Source organism: Montipora foliosa, chromosome 3, assembly GCF_036669935.1.
Source record: "Montipora foliosa isolate CH-2021 chromosome 3, ASM3666993v2, whole genome shotgun sequence".
Classification (NCBI taxonomy): domain Eukaryota; kingdom Metazoa; phylum Cnidaria; class Anthozoa; order Scleractinia; family Acroporidae; genus Montipora; species Montipora foliosa.
Genome location: NC_090871.1, coordinates 24,684,048 through 24,701,547, shown reverse-complemented (window position 1 = coordinate 24,701,547; position 17,500 = coordinate 24,684,048). Strand labels below are relative to the sequence as shown.

The following is a 17,500-nucleotide window of genomic DNA, read 5'->3' as shown; positions in this document are numbered from 1 at the left end:
TTACTCGTCTTTACGAATTTGACTGGCCGTGAATGCGTCTCGTAGCGATCTGCGATCCACTTGTTGAAATCGTTCCTGTCGTACAGAGTCTTTTGTAGTTGTTCGGCTTCGATGCCAGTAGTCTCTGATAATTTAGCCCAGAAATTCACATTTTTGCCTCCTCGTCGGATTGTACGGGCTGGTTCACAGTAGACCAGCTGTTTCTGCAAAGCGTTGTTCGGCATGCGGGTCACGTGAGCAACGTATTTGAGATGAAATTTATCGGCGAAGTCACCGATGGGAGTAGCTCCGCAGATTTTTCTCAGCTTCTCATTCGTGATTTTGTATCCCCAGTCTCATTGCTCTTTCAGCTCAGGATTTTCAGCTTCGCGTTTCAACCGCTCAGCTTTCTGTATTTTAGTTTCTCGGGGTGGTGCTTTTTTGCGCTGGAAACCGCCTTTGACCATTTTTCGAAGATATTGGTGCCAAATTGATTCTAACTTAGCGTGCTCAGCAGAGCTGAGGAGGTCAATTTGCGCAGCGTAGAGGAGGCGTGCGCGGACGGTTGATTCTAAAATTTTTACTCGTATCCAGAGGTTGATTTCACGATCGCAGAGGATGTGTTTTATCTCAGTCCATTTTGACCATGCAGAGGAAATTTGCTCAGCGAGGGGTGGATTTTTCGCGGTGTTGTTCAGCCAGTAGCCTAGGTAGCGGAATTTGCGCACGTTCTCGACTGCGAAGCCATTTAGCGTGATGATTGACTCTTGAGCGAGTTCTTCTTCGTCAGCGTTGAAAATCATCGTCTGGGTCTTATCTTCAGCGATTTTCAGGCCGAAGCGGGTGAAAACGGAGTTCATCGCGTCGACGCTGAGCTGAAGGGACGACGCTGAGCGACAAAATAAGACTATATCATCAGCGTATAAAATTAGCTTAACTTTTCGCTTACCAGATGGAGGAGCTATGGCGCCCTGGTTGCGGTCGGTGCTGCGCATGTTTATTCGATACTCGATTTCAATTCCACAGTCATCGGTGATCTTTTCAATCTCGTGGAGTGCTACGCGGAGGACCGTGTCCATAAAGATGTTGAAGATGCAGGGAGACTCTTGTGCACCTTGGCGTACCCCGACTTTGATGTCGAAAGCATCAGTTTTTTTGGTACCAGAGATGTACCCCGTCGTATTTTCGTAGTTTTTCTCGAGAATATCGATTAGCTTATTGGCACCAGTGCGGAGACGAAGGATTTCGTACAGTAACGGGCGAGAGATGTGATCAAAAGCAGCTCGTAAATCGATGAAACAGGCGTTGAAGTAGCCTAACGTCGTCTTTATCAGTCTTTTTGCGACGAAGATACCATCAACAGTGCCTACACCGGACCTGAAACCGTACTGTTCGGGCATGATATTAGATTCGTAGGACTCTTTCATTCTGTCCAACGCGATAATCATAAGCACCTTATTCAGCAGCGAGTTGATACTCAGACCTCTGTATTTCGAAGGGTCAGAAGCAAGACCTTTGTTCTTGAAAAGGCACCGCACGCGGGAGTGTTTCCAACTGTCGGGGACCTCACCACCATTCCAGACGTTGGTCAGCAGTTCAGTGACCAGTTCTGCTAGGGCAGGGCAGTCGTTGTATTTCAAAAGCTCAGCGGCAAGACCGTCGGTGCCGATAGCTTTACCGTTTTTGAGCTTTGAGAACGCACTTTTAACTTCTTCAACTGTTGGAGGGGACTCATCAACGGCGATTTCGCGTTCTGGGAGGACATACGGGTGGCTTTCAGAGTCGGAGATTTCGGGGGGAGTTTTGACTTCACGAGAGCCGAAGTGGTTGGTGAAGTGTTCACGGAGTTTTTCAGGCGGGCAAACCAGCTTGTCGCTGTTTTTGACCATTTTGGCTTCACGCATGAGGCGAAACTCTTCTTCGATTTTGCGATTTTCTGCAGCCTGGTTGATTTTTTGAGAGCGTGACTTGTAGTAGTGACTTTTTAGCGTTTGCCGAAGCTTGCGCATTTCTCGGATCTTCTTTTTTCGCTTTTTAGGGTCTTTCTCAGCGAGCATCTCTTCGATCTTAGCCTTGAAATCTGAGGTATACCAAACTGGGTCCTCATTTTCGGCTGGTGGACAGGTGTCCGTTGCAGCAACGTTGAGCGCATCGGAGATTCTCTGCTCAATCGCATTCGGAGAACGGTCATGGAAGAGAGGGTGGTTGAAAAGTTCACTACGCGTGATGTTGGAGAAAGCTTTACGCTTTTTAGCGTCATCGCGGAGGAGTTTGAGGTTCGGTTTGGGTTTCGGTGGGCGTTTTTGGAAGATGTTGCGGCGTTGGCGTTTGGAGGGGAGGCGTACTCGAAGACCTAGCAACAGGTGGTCAGATTCGTAGATTTCCGACGCGGGTATGTAGGCCCTGCAGCTCATCGAGGATTTCCATAAAAACTTATCAACCAGAAAATAATCCAGTCGTTTCTCAGTCTTCTTATCAGCTGAGATCCAGGTTTTACGGTGAATATCCTTACTCTTGAAAACCGTATTCGCGATGTAAAGCCGATGTTCGTTGGCAAAAGAGCAGGGTCATTAGTGATGTGGCCAAGTTTCATGCTTTTATCATCAAATTGAACAATTCAGTTTTTTTTTGGTCGATAACGGCTGGACTAAATTGTGGATACTTGTCCTAGAGAAAGACCGATTAATGGTTAAAAAAAAATGCTTCGGTTCGAGTACAAAATGCAGAGTCTAACGGTTTTGTGAACAGTCACTTATTGCCAATTGAAAAAAAAAGGACATTTTACTTATAACAATTTGTTGGTTCTGTTCCCAGAGATCGATGAGTGTTCAACGGGAAAACATAACTGCAGCCATGTGGCCGTGTGCAACAACTCTATTGGTTCATATAACTGCATTTGTAAGGAGGGATATGTTGGAGATGGACGAAACTGTTCAGGCAAGAATATATACTATTCGGCTGTTCGGGGGCGAATAATACTTCCTTATCATTTCAGAACTAACCGAACAGAACACGTAGAAAGCACCAATTGACCGAATGTGTGGTGTACAAAAGCATCCAATAATGTTTACCGTTCTTGATGCAAGTTGACGTTTTTTATTCACGTTTTAATTTCTAAAGATTGAATATCACATGAAAAATATTATCATAACCTGCCCAGTCATCAACCCGCAAAATATTATGTTCACAGAAAGCAATTATTCATAATGGTAATAGAACTGAGTGGAATACCTTTTCGGGAAATAATCATGCAAGTAGTTTCAAAATAAGCTGAGCGCGATGCGCGAGACCTATATGAAATTTCGAGCACGATTACTCCCTGAATTGTTCGACAAAAAAGTCCTATTATCAATTAATCTTAGCTATTGCAAAATAGGCCGGAGGAGATGACATTGATAAAATTCTTACAGCTGGATCTGCTCAACTTTGCTTTAATAGTTGTTTTTTTTAAAGCTCTGAAAAAGGATAAATTATTCAAGTACATCAAGCGCGGGCTTGATGACGCGTGCAACTGTACAATTACAAACCGTCCTATTAATGCTGAAATCAAGCTGTTAATAACCAATCAGATTCGAGAATTTTTTAATAGTTACGATTAATTTAAGGCGAGAAAGTTAGGACACGAGAACAACATACGGTATCTATTGATTTCGCGCACAGTGACTTATCCACAATTGAAAGTGAAAAGATATTTAATTCATTTGTTGGCTGTGTTCCCAGATATCGATGAGTGTTCAACAGGAGAACACAACTGCACCAATGTGGCCGTGTGCAAAAACACCATTGGCTCATATCACTGCGCATGTCAAGAAGGATATGTTGGAGACGGACGAAGCTGCTCAGGTGAGACTAAGTTCTGCACGTGTACTATGGAGTTACGGTTGCACGCAGGAGGAAAGAAGCGTAAGAGTCGTAGGAGGCGATAGTCGAGTGGACTCTCCTAGATTAATATTCTTGCCACGGTTGTTAGCAAACCTCCCAAGACTGTGCAACTATGAAATTAACAAAGAGTTCACGGTTCAGCGTGTAACATGAAATTACGGTTGCACACAGGAGGAAAGAAGCATAAGAGTCGTAGGAGGCGATAGTGGAGTGGACTCTACTAGATTCTTGAGTTGTTAGCAAACCTCCCAAGCCTGTGCAACTATGAAAGTAACAAAGAGTAGACGGTTCAGCGTGTACTATGGAGTTACGGTTGTACGCAGGACGAAAGAAGCGTCAAAGTCGCAGGAGGCGATAGTCGAGTGGACTCTACTATCTTCTTTGAGTTGTTAGGAAATCTCCCGAGACAGAGCAACTAATATATAGATGTAGCCAAGCCTAAAAGCGGAGCTCCCTGGTTATTTATTCTTACTGCCTGTAGGGTTAGTGAAAATAAAAGGTTTCGAATTGTCCGCGTTTTAATGTTTCCGGTTGCTGCTTTAATAATTAAATCATTTTCTTTGCTTTCTTCTATCGTAAAATTCATTGGCTAATTAGTGAATTCCACTAAAAACCGATATCGCATGAATCACAAAGCGATGAGTACGATATTGGTGTTTTGAGTGAAATTTTTCTTTGGAATTCACCAGTTTGGCAATGAATTTTTGTTGAACAGGATGCGTTTTGAAAGAAAACTAGCACACCTTTAGCGAGCGAATGGAAAAGTAAAAAAAGCCTTTTCAGAGGCAACTGTCAATAGCCAAAAAAATAGGAATTACGCTAAAATTAGAAGCCATTAAAAAAAATTCCTTGGAAGTTGGAGGTCAAAGAATAGTTTTACTGATCTAGTATAATGCACTTTTTCTCCGAAACGAGATCATTCACATTTTGATGTATTTCATTAAAACACGCCAACTTGGCTTGGAACAAGAATCGGCAAAATACGGCAATGCAACCAAGAAAAGACGAACTTCAAACAAGATCCGCTCCAACACTTAAATAACGTTTAGGTGCCTTAAACAAACTTCTGAAAACACAAGGAAAGGTTACTTTTATAAAAACGTTGGCCGTGCAGCACTTATATTTTAAACAGAGTTAACTGAATAGAGTGTAATGTGAAGTGCTAGATTTCAATCCCATATGAACCATGTGACCGTTAGCCCTACAGATGGAAATGGGCCCACACAAGGACAGAGAAAAACTTTGACCAGAGTGGGAATTGAACCCACGACCTTCGGGTTAGATCTCCGCCGCTCTACCGACTGAGCTACAAGGTCAGACGGGAGCAGGCCGTGGGAAGTGAAGTTAATTCTGAAAACACAAGCTAATGAGATTTCCCCCTAATTTTACGAGAACTCATTTCGATTGCGTGTTTATAACATAGGGCAGGACTTTCTTGTCACTGTCGAGGAAAAACGAAAACCAGTACGTTGGGTAAACGGATTAAAAAGCACTTGTTCACTCGCATTTTAGAGCGAAACAAACAACCTAATCAACTCGAAAAGAGAACAGATAATTGTTATTTAATTCCAGTTGACAATAAAAATTTGATTTTCATTCCTGAACAAAGGAAGAACCGATTAAAACACCTTTTAAAAATACTCATCCACTTTAAATAACACATCCGTAACAATAACAAAGGGTTTAGTGCCCGCAGGAAAGAATTTATGGAGTAACTTCTTCCACTAAGTATGAACTATTACTGGAATTCTATCTTGTCGTTGTCGTTCCATTTCGCTCTGCCTTCGTTTCTGTTCTAGACACAGGTCCTCCAAGAATCATGTAACCTTTTCAGTGCTTCTAAAGATGCGCGAAAAATTGCAATACAGAGAAAAAAAGCAGCTCTAAAGAAATTGAAAATAAGCACTCAGCTTTAAGTTTATACCCCTCGAGCTCCGATGCTTGACTTGAATATCTGCGTAGCCACCTGTGTGGACCACAGATATCACGATAGGTCAAACTGGATTAAAACCAGCAAACCGTTTTCCACCTGAACACAAAAAGCGTTGACTGTGTAAGAACTATAGTTGATGTAGTATGGCCGTGTAGCCGCATCGAGCCACGGAGAGTGGGCGAACAATGAATGTTTGGAAGACCTTAGACAGCAATGACCAGAACAAGGTTGCTGGCCAGCGGTTTTCGTTAAAACAACGGTTTGCTGGGGGTGGTCATTCTTGCGGGTTAGAAAACCTGGTTGTGGTCATTATCATTTAAGGTTTTTTCCTTATGTTTAGGTGAGTTAACCTGGGTTGAGCCTGCAATCCAATCGAAAAACCAGTACCTGGTCAGCGGTCAACTTGAAAAAAAAAACCAAAAAAAAAAAAAACCAGTAGACCTCGGTAAGGTCAACACTAATTTCCATCCCTTAAATTGACATTGGACATTTCGTAACAATTACACGTCTCAATATCCCATGTTAGTATTGACATGTTTACCGCTGTAAAAAGAATGAAAACAGGCAGAATTACAGCTTTAGTTCAACAAGCAATAGCGTTTCTAGGCTAAGCCGCGCTGATCTACAGTCTATTTAGGTCTAAAAACCGCGTTGAAGACGGTTAACTTTCAATTGTTTTGCTGGGTACTATTATGTCAATACTCTAAAAAATTCGACTTTCCGAGAGCTTGTCTCGTTGGTCTAGTGGATATCGGAAACTGCAAAGTGAAACCATCGATCCGCGTTCAACTCTTTGCCTTACCTATTGTGAATCTTCTCAGCTTGTTTAAAATCTTTGTTTCGTTGAAGTAGATTTGAAGTCTAATGTAGATTGTACGTCGTATAAGTTGATTAAAAAGGAAAATGTTAGTTTGAGGGATGGAAATAAATGATGACCCCTCGGTAAGCTCTAAGCTTGGGCCCGCGATATGGTCACGTGGTACTGGTCAGCGGATGCTTTGTTTGGACAGGTGTCAATTGATCAAAACATGGATGTCCGATATCAAAGATGTATGCTGTAAACAAGCGTGATACTGGTCGCATTGGTATACATGGAGGGGTGGACTTACGTACGTACGTCTGGACGTACGCACGTACGTATGTATGTACGGCCGGTCGATGACGTCATGGTTATAAAACCAAGATTTCTCACATCGATGGGTTACCATATTTTGTTAACAATGGTGCTCCGCGCACGCGCACGCGCGCGTTTTCGGAGCGCGCGGAGCTCCGCTATGAAACGATTTGAATTGATTCCTGGGTTTAAACCATTTGCAAAAGTACCTTGCGGTTTTTCCAGAACAATATGTCAAATTAGTCAGGGACCAAAGCTCTATGAGTTCTCTGCCGTCCCCATGTCGTAAACCAATTTTGCTAAAATGATTTAATACAATCACTTGACCCCACGTAGAAACAATAGAATCAACGTTATATTTTTACATTGGACATCCTCTTTTCTATAAACAGAGTTACCTGAATAGAGTGTAATGTGAAGTGCTAGATTTCAATCCCATATGAACCATGTGAGCGTTAGCCCTACAGATGGAAATGGGCATTTCCATCAGTAGGGCTAACGCTCACATGGTTCATATGGGATTGAAATCTAGCACTTCACATTACACTCTATTCAGTTAACTCTGTTTAAAATATAAGTGCTACACGGCCAACGTTTGTATAAACGTAACCTTTCTTTTCTATAAAACCTAGATATTGATGTATGCAAAATGCTTCTTTTTGTCTGTGACGTCAATGAAGATTGTCACAATAAAGACGGCTCGTACATCTGCACATGTAAAGCTAGATACTCTGGGGACGAAAAAACGTGTACAGTTATTGACCTGTATTTCATATTATTAAACAATTATTCACTGAAGTATAGGAAAATATCCACAGTCACTGAAGTTAGCATTTATTTTAGTACATACCATTCGGTTCCTTGCTTACGGTGGTTGCGCCCGCAGTGCACGCGGCAGTCAAAATTTTAGTGTCCTAACGTAAGTGTTACGTTTCATGTGTGCCTAAATGGCGTTGTTTATTTAGCTGCAACAAATGCCACTCGAAATGAACCGATCATGGGTATTTTTCTTTTTTTTCCCAAGTTAAACAAATATAAAGGCAATTATATTAAAATTGTTTTGACCTATTCTAATACTTGGCTGGAGATTTCTCGGTTAAGTTCGACGAAGAACAAGCTATTTAGTGCATAATTTCTCAGCTAAAGTCTTGCCTTGGGAAAATAAGCCAGAGATTTGCCGGACGCGGGTAACCCGGTTTTGGTGCCACACTTAAAGTTTAAAACCCAAAAATGTTTCAAATTTTTAATCTGTTACTGCTGTATCTGTTGTAGTATCTCGTTTTCTAAATCCTCTGTGGGTTATCGATGTGGTCTCCAGAGAGGAAAGTTCCCAGATTTAAATGCCTTTCGTGTCAACATTCATTCTCTTGTAGCAATAATTTGCATAAACGTTACCGAACTTTCACCGATCACCGTCCCCAACCAAAACCGTCGCTAAACTGCAAGGAGGCCACCGATTTATCTCTAGACAAGGACTTAAGCCCCTGCCAACGGAAAGCCAGAGAGGGAATGATCTGAAGTTTCTCGTACAAATGTACTTTGGACTGGTGGAAGGTTTCAACAAACTCCTTCGCAGCCGAGTCCTGTGGGCGAAGTCTTCCTCTGCCGAATAAGTCCGTAACTATACATACATACATACATACTTAATTGACCGCTCCCCATCGGGGCTTTTCAGGGCCAATGAAACACAACGAAACGACAGAACAGAACAACAACAACTGTTAAGAATCCCAACTGGCTGGAGGCTAACCAGTTGGCTATTTACAAGTGCGACTGGGAAGCTACCAAGATCAAATTCAACGAGTGGTCAGAGCGGGTCTTGAACCAGGGATCTCCGGATCTCAAGGCAAGCGCCCTAACCACTGGGTCACACTGCCTCCACTATTTTGTAACTCCAATATTTTGTAACTATCTCAGTCCACCTTGAATAAAATCTTAAACCCGCTCTACTGATCCAATCCATATGATTGCACATATTCAGCGTATAAAGCTATTGTAATATAATCTAAAATTCATGTATATAGACGAAGAGATCGATAGGCTAGGACTGAATGTTGATATCGAAGACGATCAACTGAAATTTCAATATTTTGTATCTAACCAACCAGAGAGCACACAATTGATATGACGTCAGGACACTAAAATTTTTCCCGCCCGCTGAATGCTGATTGGTCAATTCAAATTTCAGGCGCCCCAGCCGTATGCAGGGTTAGGGTTAGATCCAGATCCAGCCAATTCGTACTAGTAGGATGGATCACCTGTGTGGTGTGGGGTGTATAAAAGCAAGCAATGATGTTTACCATTCTTTATGCAACTTGGCCTTTTTATTTCGGCTTTTCTTTTGGCTGGATATTACACGAAAAATACCGATGAAATGTACCCGCATGAATAGCGTTCAGAGAAAGACTAATTAAAGGTGAAAAAGCTTGGGCACGAGTACAAAATACAGAGTCTAAAGATCTCGTGGACAGTGACTTAATGCCACTAGAAAGTAAAAGGATATTTTACTAATTATAGCTTGTTGGTGCTGTTCCCAGATATCGATGAGTGTTCAACAGGAAAACATAACTGCAGCCATGTGGCCGTGTGCAACAACACCATTGGTTCATATAACTGCACTTGTAAGGAAGAATATGTTGGAGACGGACGAAACTGCTCAGGCAAGATTTCATTCGTAACAAATTTCATTCTTTACGGTCAAAAGAAAAGGAATATTTACATTTTACAATAACTTAAGAGTAAGAAGAGACCTTCAAAAGTAAGAAGATACTTATTGTCCAGATGCATTGTTTAGTGATAGTTACAAGGTGCAGGCGACTCCTATTTACGATAATTGAGTTACAGGTGACGATGAGGATGATGTTGTTAAGTTACTGTTATAGCAAAATTATCAACCGACCTTTTGCAATCTGCACTCTACAACCTTACGGTACACTTGTGCCATCTTTAATGTTATGACAATTTTTGTTTGCTCATATTCCGTTTTTAGATTGTCCTAAAGACTGGGTGGCAAATGACAAATATTGCTATATACTGCTTGCGGATCCACCCAAAAAACTGGAAGATGCTCGAAAAACATGCCAGAAAATATTAGCAGACATTCCAATAATTAAATCGGAGCAGGAAAACAACTTTATTGCTCGCTTGATGAGGCAAGCGGGGAAAAAAATTGTTAGGCTTGGTATGAAGCGAGAAAATGGCAATTTGCTTTGGTTTGACGGTATATCAGCAGAGAAGACGAACAGCAAACGTTATAACGCATGGGGAACCGGTCGTCCGCGTAACAAGAATTGTGCGCACATGATCGTTAGCTCTGCAAAGTGGTTTGACGAATATTGTGAATACCCTTCTTTTGCTCGGGCTCCTTTTGCTTTTTGTCAAAAATCGCGTTTATAAGATTGGCGACTAATTTAAGGTGCATTATTGCTCAGCTGAGATAATTAAATATATATCTCTTTACCGTCCTGAATAATATTTATCGTCTCTAGTAATATTTCTCATCTCTTTGTAGTCCTAAGTAATGTGTTGAGTGTATTATGCATAAATCATAGCGTAAAAAGGTATGCTTAAGACATTATATTCTTAACAGTTTGCTAGAGGGAGTATTCAAACATACCCGTCAGGAAAATTTGCCAGGTCTTGTTGCCTGCTCTAATTCAGCTGGAAGAAAACAATTTAGGAGGAATTGTAAAAATAGGAAATAATATATAGATTTAGCCAAGCCTAAAAGCGGAGCTCTCGGGTTATTTATTCTTACAGCTGCTGTAGGGTCCTGTAGGGTTAGCGTACTAAATAAAAGGTGTTTAGAATTGTCTGCGTTTTGGTATTTCCGGGTACTGCTTAGTTAAATCATTTTCTTCGCATTCTTCTAGAGAAAACTTCATTCCCTAACTAGTGAATTCCACGGTGAATTTGACGCGAAAAACCGATATCGCACGAATCACGAAGCGATGAGTGCGATATCGATTTTTCAAGTGAAATATACTGTGGAATTCACAAGTTGACCAATAATTTTTTATTGAATCGTATGAGCTAAAAAAACAAAAAAACAAAAACAAATCCTCAGCAAGCGAACGGAAAAAGAAAAAAGCCATTTCAGAGTGAGCTGTCAAAACCCAGCGAATAGGAATCACGCTAAAATTAGTAGTTGCAGGCGTACTAGCTCTTGATGTGACAGATCGTAAGGACACTTTGTCAGTTTAAGGTCCAAAAATAGTTTTATTGACGTACTTTATTCCACTTTATCTCTGAGAACGAAATCATTCACATTTTGATGTATGTCACTGAAACACGCCAGCTTGTCTTCGAACAAGAATCGTGAAAATACTGGAACCAAGAAATAACGAGCTTTTTCAAACAAGATCTCCAAAAAATGGCCTGAGCCTGCGATCCAATCGAAACCCAGTAATTGGTGAGCGGTCAACTTTGAGGCCACGATATGGTCCCGTGATAATGGTCTCATTGGCATACATGGAGGGGTGGACGGACGGTAGCATGATGACGTCATAGCTAAAACCAAAGATACGAAGCTCACGATGGTACAAAAACGACACGTAAGATTTTTGATGCTTCTAATCTGAGACATAATCTTTTGGGCATGTTTGTAAAAATTGCTGACATTTTAAATACAAATACAAATAAATGCAAAATACAAATAAATACAAAGAGATGTTGAAGATGCAGGGGGACTCTTGTGCACCTTGGCGTACCCCGACTTTGATGTCGAAAGCATCAGTTTTTTTGGTACCAGAGATGTACCCCGTCGTATTTTCGTAGTTTTTCTCGAGAATATCGATTAGCTTATTGGCACCAGTGCGGAGACGAAGGATTTCGTACAGTAACGGGCGAGAGATGTGATCAAAAGCAGCTCGTAAATCGATGAAACAGGCGTTGAAGTAGCCTAACGTCGTCTTTATCAGTCTTTTTGCGACGAAGATACCATCAACAGTGCCTACACCGGACCTGAAACCGTACTGTTCGGGCATGATATTAGATTCGTAGGACTCTTTCATTCTGTCCAACGCGATAATCATAAGCACCTTATTCAGCAGCGAGTTGATACTCAGACCTCTGTATTTCGAAGGGTCAGAAGCAAGACCTTTGTTCTTGAAAAGGCACCGCACGCGGGAGTGTTTCCAACTGTCGGGGACCTCACCACCATTCCAGACGTTGGTCAGCAGTTCAGTGACCAGTTCTGCTAGGGCAGGGCAGTCGTTGTATTTCAAAAGCTCAGCGGCAAGACCGTCGGTGCCGATAGCTTTACCGTTTTTGAGCTTTGAGAACGCACTTTTAACTTCTTCAACTGTTGGAGGGGACTCATCAACGGCGATTTCGCGTTCTGGGAGGACATACGGGTGGCTTTCAGAGTCGGAGATTTCGGGGGGAGTTTTGACTTCACGAGAGCCGAAGTGGTTGGTGAAGTGTTCACGGAGTTTTTCAGGCGGGCAAACCAGCTTGTCGCTGTTTTTGACCATTTTGGCTTCACGCATGAGGCGAAACTCTTCTTCGATTTTGCGATTTTCTGCAGCCTGGTTGATTTTTTGAGAGCGTGACTTGTAGTAGTGACTTTTTAGCGTTTGCCGAAGCTTGCGCATTTCTCGGATCTTCTTTTTTCGCTTTTTAGGGTCTTTCTCAGCGAGCATCTCTTCGATCTTAGCCTTGAAATCTGAGGTATACCAAACTGGGTCCTCATTTTCGGCTGGTGGGCAGGTGTCCGTTGCAGCAACGTTGAGCGCATCGGAGATTCTCTGCTCAATCGCATTCGGAGAACGGTCATGGAAGAGAGGGTGGTTGAAAAGTTCACTACGCGTGATGTTGGAGAAAGCTTTACGCTTTTTAGCGTCATCGCGGAGGAGTTTGAGGTTCGGTTTGGGTTTCGGTGGGCGTTTTTGGAAGATGTTGCGGCGTTGGCGTTTGGAGGGGAGGCGTACTCGAAGACCTAGCAACAGGTGGTCAGATTCGTAGATTTCCGACGCGGGTATGTAGGCCCTGCAGCTCATCGAGGATTTCCATAAAAACTTATCAACCAGAAAATAATCCAGTCGTTTCTCAGTCTTCTTATCAGCTGAGATCCAGGTTTTACGGTGAATATCCTTACTCTTGAAAACCGTATTCGCGATGTAAAGCCGATGTTCGTTGGCAAAAGAGCAGGGTCATTAGTGATGTGGCCAAGTTTCATGCTTTTATCATCAAATTGAACAATTCAGTTTTTTTTTGGTCGATAACGGCTGGACTAAATTGTGGATACTTGTCCTAGAGAAAGACCGATTAATGGTTAAAAAAAAATGCTTCGGTTCGAGTACAAAATGCAGAGTCTAACGGTTTTGTGAACAGTCACTTATTGCCAATTGAAAAAAAAAGGACATTTTACTTATAACAATTTGTTGGTTCTGTTCCCAGAGATCGATGAGTGTTCAACGGGAAAACATAACTGCAGCCATGTGGCCGTGTGCAACAACTCTATTGGTTCATATAACTGCATTTGTAAGGAGGGATATGTTGGAGATGGACGAAACTGTTCAGGCAAGAATATATACTATTCGGCTGTTCGGGGGCGAATAATACTTCCTTATCATTTCAGAACTAACCGAACAGAACACGTAGAAAGCACCAATTGACCGAATGTGTGGTGTACAAAAGCATCCAATAATGTTTACCGTTCTTGATGCAAGTTGACGTTTTTTATTCACGTTTTAATTTCTAAAGATTGAATATCACATGAAAAATATTATCATAACCTGCCCAGTCATCAACCCGCAAAATATTATGTTCACAGAAAGCAATTATTCATAATGGTAATAGAACTGAGTGGAATACCTTTTCGGGAAATAATCATGCAAGTAGTTTCAAAATAAGCTGAGCGCGATGCGCGAGACCTATATGAAATTTCGAGCACGATTACTCCCTGAATTGTTCGACAAAAAAGTCCTATTATCAATTAATCTTAGCTATTGCAAAATAGGCCGGAGGAGATGACATTGATAAAATTCTTACAGCTGGATCTGCTCAACTTTGCTTTAATAGTTGTTTTTTTTAAAGCTCTGAAAAAGGATAAATTATTCAAGTACATCAAGCGCGGGCTTGATGACGCGTGCAACTGTACAATTACAAACCGTCCTATTAATGCTGAAATCAAGCTGTTAATAACCAATCAGATTCGAGAATTTTTTAATAGTTACGATTAATTTAAGGCGAGAAAGTTAGGACACGAGAACAACATACGGTATCTATTGATTTCGCGCACAGTGACTTATCCACAATTGAAAGTGAAAAGATATTTAATTCATTTGTTGGCTGTGTTCCCAGATATCGATGAGTGTTCAACAGGAGAACACAACTGCACCAATGTGGCCGTGTGCAAAAACACCATTGGCTCATATCACTGCGCATGTCAAGAAGGATATGTTGGAGACGGACGAAGCTGCTCAGGTGAGACTAAGTTCTGCACGTGTACTATGGAGTTACGGTTGCACGCAGGAGGAAAGAAGCGTAAGAGTCGTAGGAGGCGATAGTCGAGTGGACTCTCCTAGATTAATATTCTTGCCACGGTTGTTAGCAAACCTCCCAAGACTGTGCAACTATGAAATTAACAAAGAGTTCACGGTTCAGCGTGTAACATGAAATTACGGTTGCACACAGGAGGAAAGAAGCATAAGAGTCGTAGGAGGCGATAGTGGAGTGGACTCTACTAGATTCTTGAGTTGTTAGCAAACCTCCCAAGCCTGTGCAACTATGAAAGTAACAAAGAGTAGACGGTTCAGCGTGTACTATGGAGTTACGGTTGTACGCAGGACGAAAGAAGCGTCAAAGTCGCAGGAGGCGATAGTCGAGTGGACTCTACTATCTTCTTTGAGTTGTTAGGAAATCTCCCGAGACAGAGCAACTAATATATAGATGTAGCCAAGCCTAAAAGCGGAGCTCCCTGGTTATTTATTCTTACTGCCTGTAGGGTTAGTGAAAATAAAAGGTTTCGAATTGTCCGCGTTTTAATGTTTCCGGTTGCTGCTTTAATAATTAAATCATTTTCTTTGCTTTCTTCTATCGTAAAATTCATTGGCTAATTAGTGAATTCCACTAAAAACCGATATCGCATGAATCACAAAGCGATGAGTACGATATTGGTGTTTTGAGTGAAATTTTTCTTTGGAATTCACCAGTTTGGCAATGAATTTTTGTTGAACAGGATGCGTTTTGAAAGAAAACTAGCACACCTTTAGCGAGCGAATGGAAAAGTAAAAAAAGCCTTTTCAGAGGCAACTGTCAATAGCCAAAAAAATAGGAATTACGCTAAAATTAGAAGCCATTAAAAAAAATTCCTTGGAAGTTGGAGGTCAAAGAATAGTTTTACTGATCTAGTATAATGCACTTTTTCTCCGAAACGAGATCATTCACATTTTGATGTATTTCATTAAAACACGCCAACTTGACTTGGAACAAGAATAGGCAAAATACGGCAATGCAACCAAGAAAGGACGAACTTCAAACAAGATCCGCTCCAACACTTAAATAACGTTTAGGTGCCTTAAACAAACTTCTGAAAACACAAGGAAAGGTTACTTTTATAAAAACGTTGGCCGTGCAGCACTTATATTTTAAACAGAGTTAACTGAATAGAGTGTAATGTGAAGTGCTAGATTTCAATCCCATATGAACCATGTGACCGTTAGCCCTACAAATGGAAAATGGGCCCACACAAGGACAGAGAAAAACTCTGACCAGGGTGGGAATTGAACCCACGACCTTCGGGTTAGATCTCCGCCGCTCTACCGACGGAGCTACAAGGTCAGACGGGAGCAGGCCGTGGGAAGTGAAGATGTTAAAGTCACGGCAATGAACATGTACAAGTACAAGGAAAGGTTTCGTTTATACAAACGTTGGCCGTGTAGCACTTATATTTTAAACAGAGTTAACTGAATAGAGTGTAATGTGAAGTGCTAGATTTAAATCTCATATTAACCATGTGAGCGTTAGCCCTACAGATGGAAAATGGGCCCACACAAGGACAGAGAAAAACTTTGACCAGAGTGGGAATTGAACCCACGACCTTCGGGTTAGATGTCCGCCGCTCTACCGACTGAGCTACAAGGTCAGACGGGAGCAGGCCGTGGGAAGTGAAGTTAATTCTGAAAACACAAGCTAATGAGATTTCCCCCTAATTTTACGAGAACTCATTTCGATTGCGTGTTTATAACATAGGGCAGGACTTTCTTGTCACTGTCGAGGAAAAACGAAAACCAGTACGTTGGGTAAACGGATTAAAAAGCACTTGTTCGCTCGCATTTTAGAGCGAAACAAACAACCTAATCAACTCCTAAAGAGAACAGATAATTGTTATTTAATTCCAGTTGACAATAAAAATTTGATTTTCATTCCTGAACAAAGGAAGAACCGATTAAAACACCTTTTAAAAATACTCATCCACTTTAAATAACACATCCGTAAAAATAACAAAGGGTTTAGTGCCCGCAGGAAAGAATTTATGGAGTAACTTCTTCCACTAAGTATGAACTATTACTGGAATTCTATCTTGTCGTTGTCGTTCCATTTCGCTCTGCCTTCGTTTCTGTTCTAGACACAGGTCCTCCAAGAATCATGTAACCTTTTCAGTGCTTCTAAAGATGCGCGAAAAATTGCAATACAGAGAAAAAAAGCAGCTCTAAAGAAATTAAAAATAAGCACTCAGCTTTAAGTTTATACCCCTCGAGCTCCGATGCTTGACTTGAATATCTGCGTAGCCACCTGTGTGGACCACAGATATCACGATAGGTCAAACTGGATTAAAACCAGCAAACCGTTTTCCACCTGAACACAAAAAGCGTTGACTGTGTAAGAACTATAGTTGATGTAGTATGGCCGTGTAGCCGCATCGAGCCACGGAGAGTGGGCGAACAATGAATGTTTGGAAGACCTTAGACAGCAATGACCAGAACAAGGTTGCTGGCCAGCGGTTTTCGTTAAAACAACGGTTTGCTGGGGGTGGTCATTCTTGCGGGTTAGAAAACCTGGTTGTGGTCATTATCATTTAAGGTTTTTTCCTTATGTTTAGGTGAGTTAACCTGGGTTGAGCCTGCAATCCAATCTAAAAACCAGTACCTGGTCAGCGGTCAACTTGAAAAAAAAAAACAAAACAAAAAAAAAACCAGTAGACCTCGGTAAGGTCAACACTAATTTCCATCCCTTAAATTGACATTGGACATTTCGTAACAATTACACGTCTCAATATCCCATGTTAGTATTGACATGTTTACCGCTGTAAAAAGAATGAAAACAGGCAGAATTACAGCTTTAGTTCAACAAGCAATAGCGTTTCTAGGCTAAGCCGCGCTGATCTATAGTCTATTTAGGTCTAAAAACCGCGTTGAAGACGGTTAACTTTCAATTGTTTTGCTGGGTACTATTATGTCAATACTCTAAAAAATTCGACTTTCCGAGAGCTTGTCTCGTTGGTCTAGTGGATATCGGAAACTGCAAAGTGAAACCATCGATCCGGGTTCAACTCTTTGCCTTACCTATTGTGAATCTTCTCAGCTTGTTTAAAATCTTTGTTTCGTTGAAGTAGATTTGAAGTCTAATGTAGATTGTACGTCGTATAA

The 17,500-nt window shown here is 41.5% G+C and overlaps 1 protein-coding gene across 18 annotated transcripts in view; it reads left to right on the top strand.

The window, feature by feature from the left end:
• LOC137997130 (uncharacterized) overlaps positions 1 to 17,500 on the top strand; it is a 72,280-nt gene that overhangs the window by 24,759 nt on the left and 30,021 nt on the right. For 15 of the 18 annotated variants that reach the window (XR_011122416.1, XM_068842920.1, XM_068842919.1 and 12 more), the window contains exons 7-11: positions 2,794 to 2,916; positions 3,700 to 3,822; positions 9,446 to 9,568; positions 13,308 to 13,430; positions 14,214 to 14,336. Coding sequence is in view for 17 of the 18 variants with exons in the window: in XM_068842920.1 (XP_068699021.1) it covers positions 2,794 to 2,916; positions 3,700 to 3,822; positions 9,446 to 9,568; positions 13,308 to 13,430; positions 14,214 to 14,336 (615 nt within the window). In the remaining variant the exon portion in view is untranslated. The remainder of the gene's footprint in view (positions 1 to 2,793; positions 2,917 to 3,699; positions 3,823 to 9,445; positions 9,569 to 13,307; positions 13,431 to 14,213; positions 14,337 to 17,500) is intronic. The other 3 variants (XM_068842922.1, XM_068842934.1, XM_068842921.1) reach the window with 2 other exon arrangements.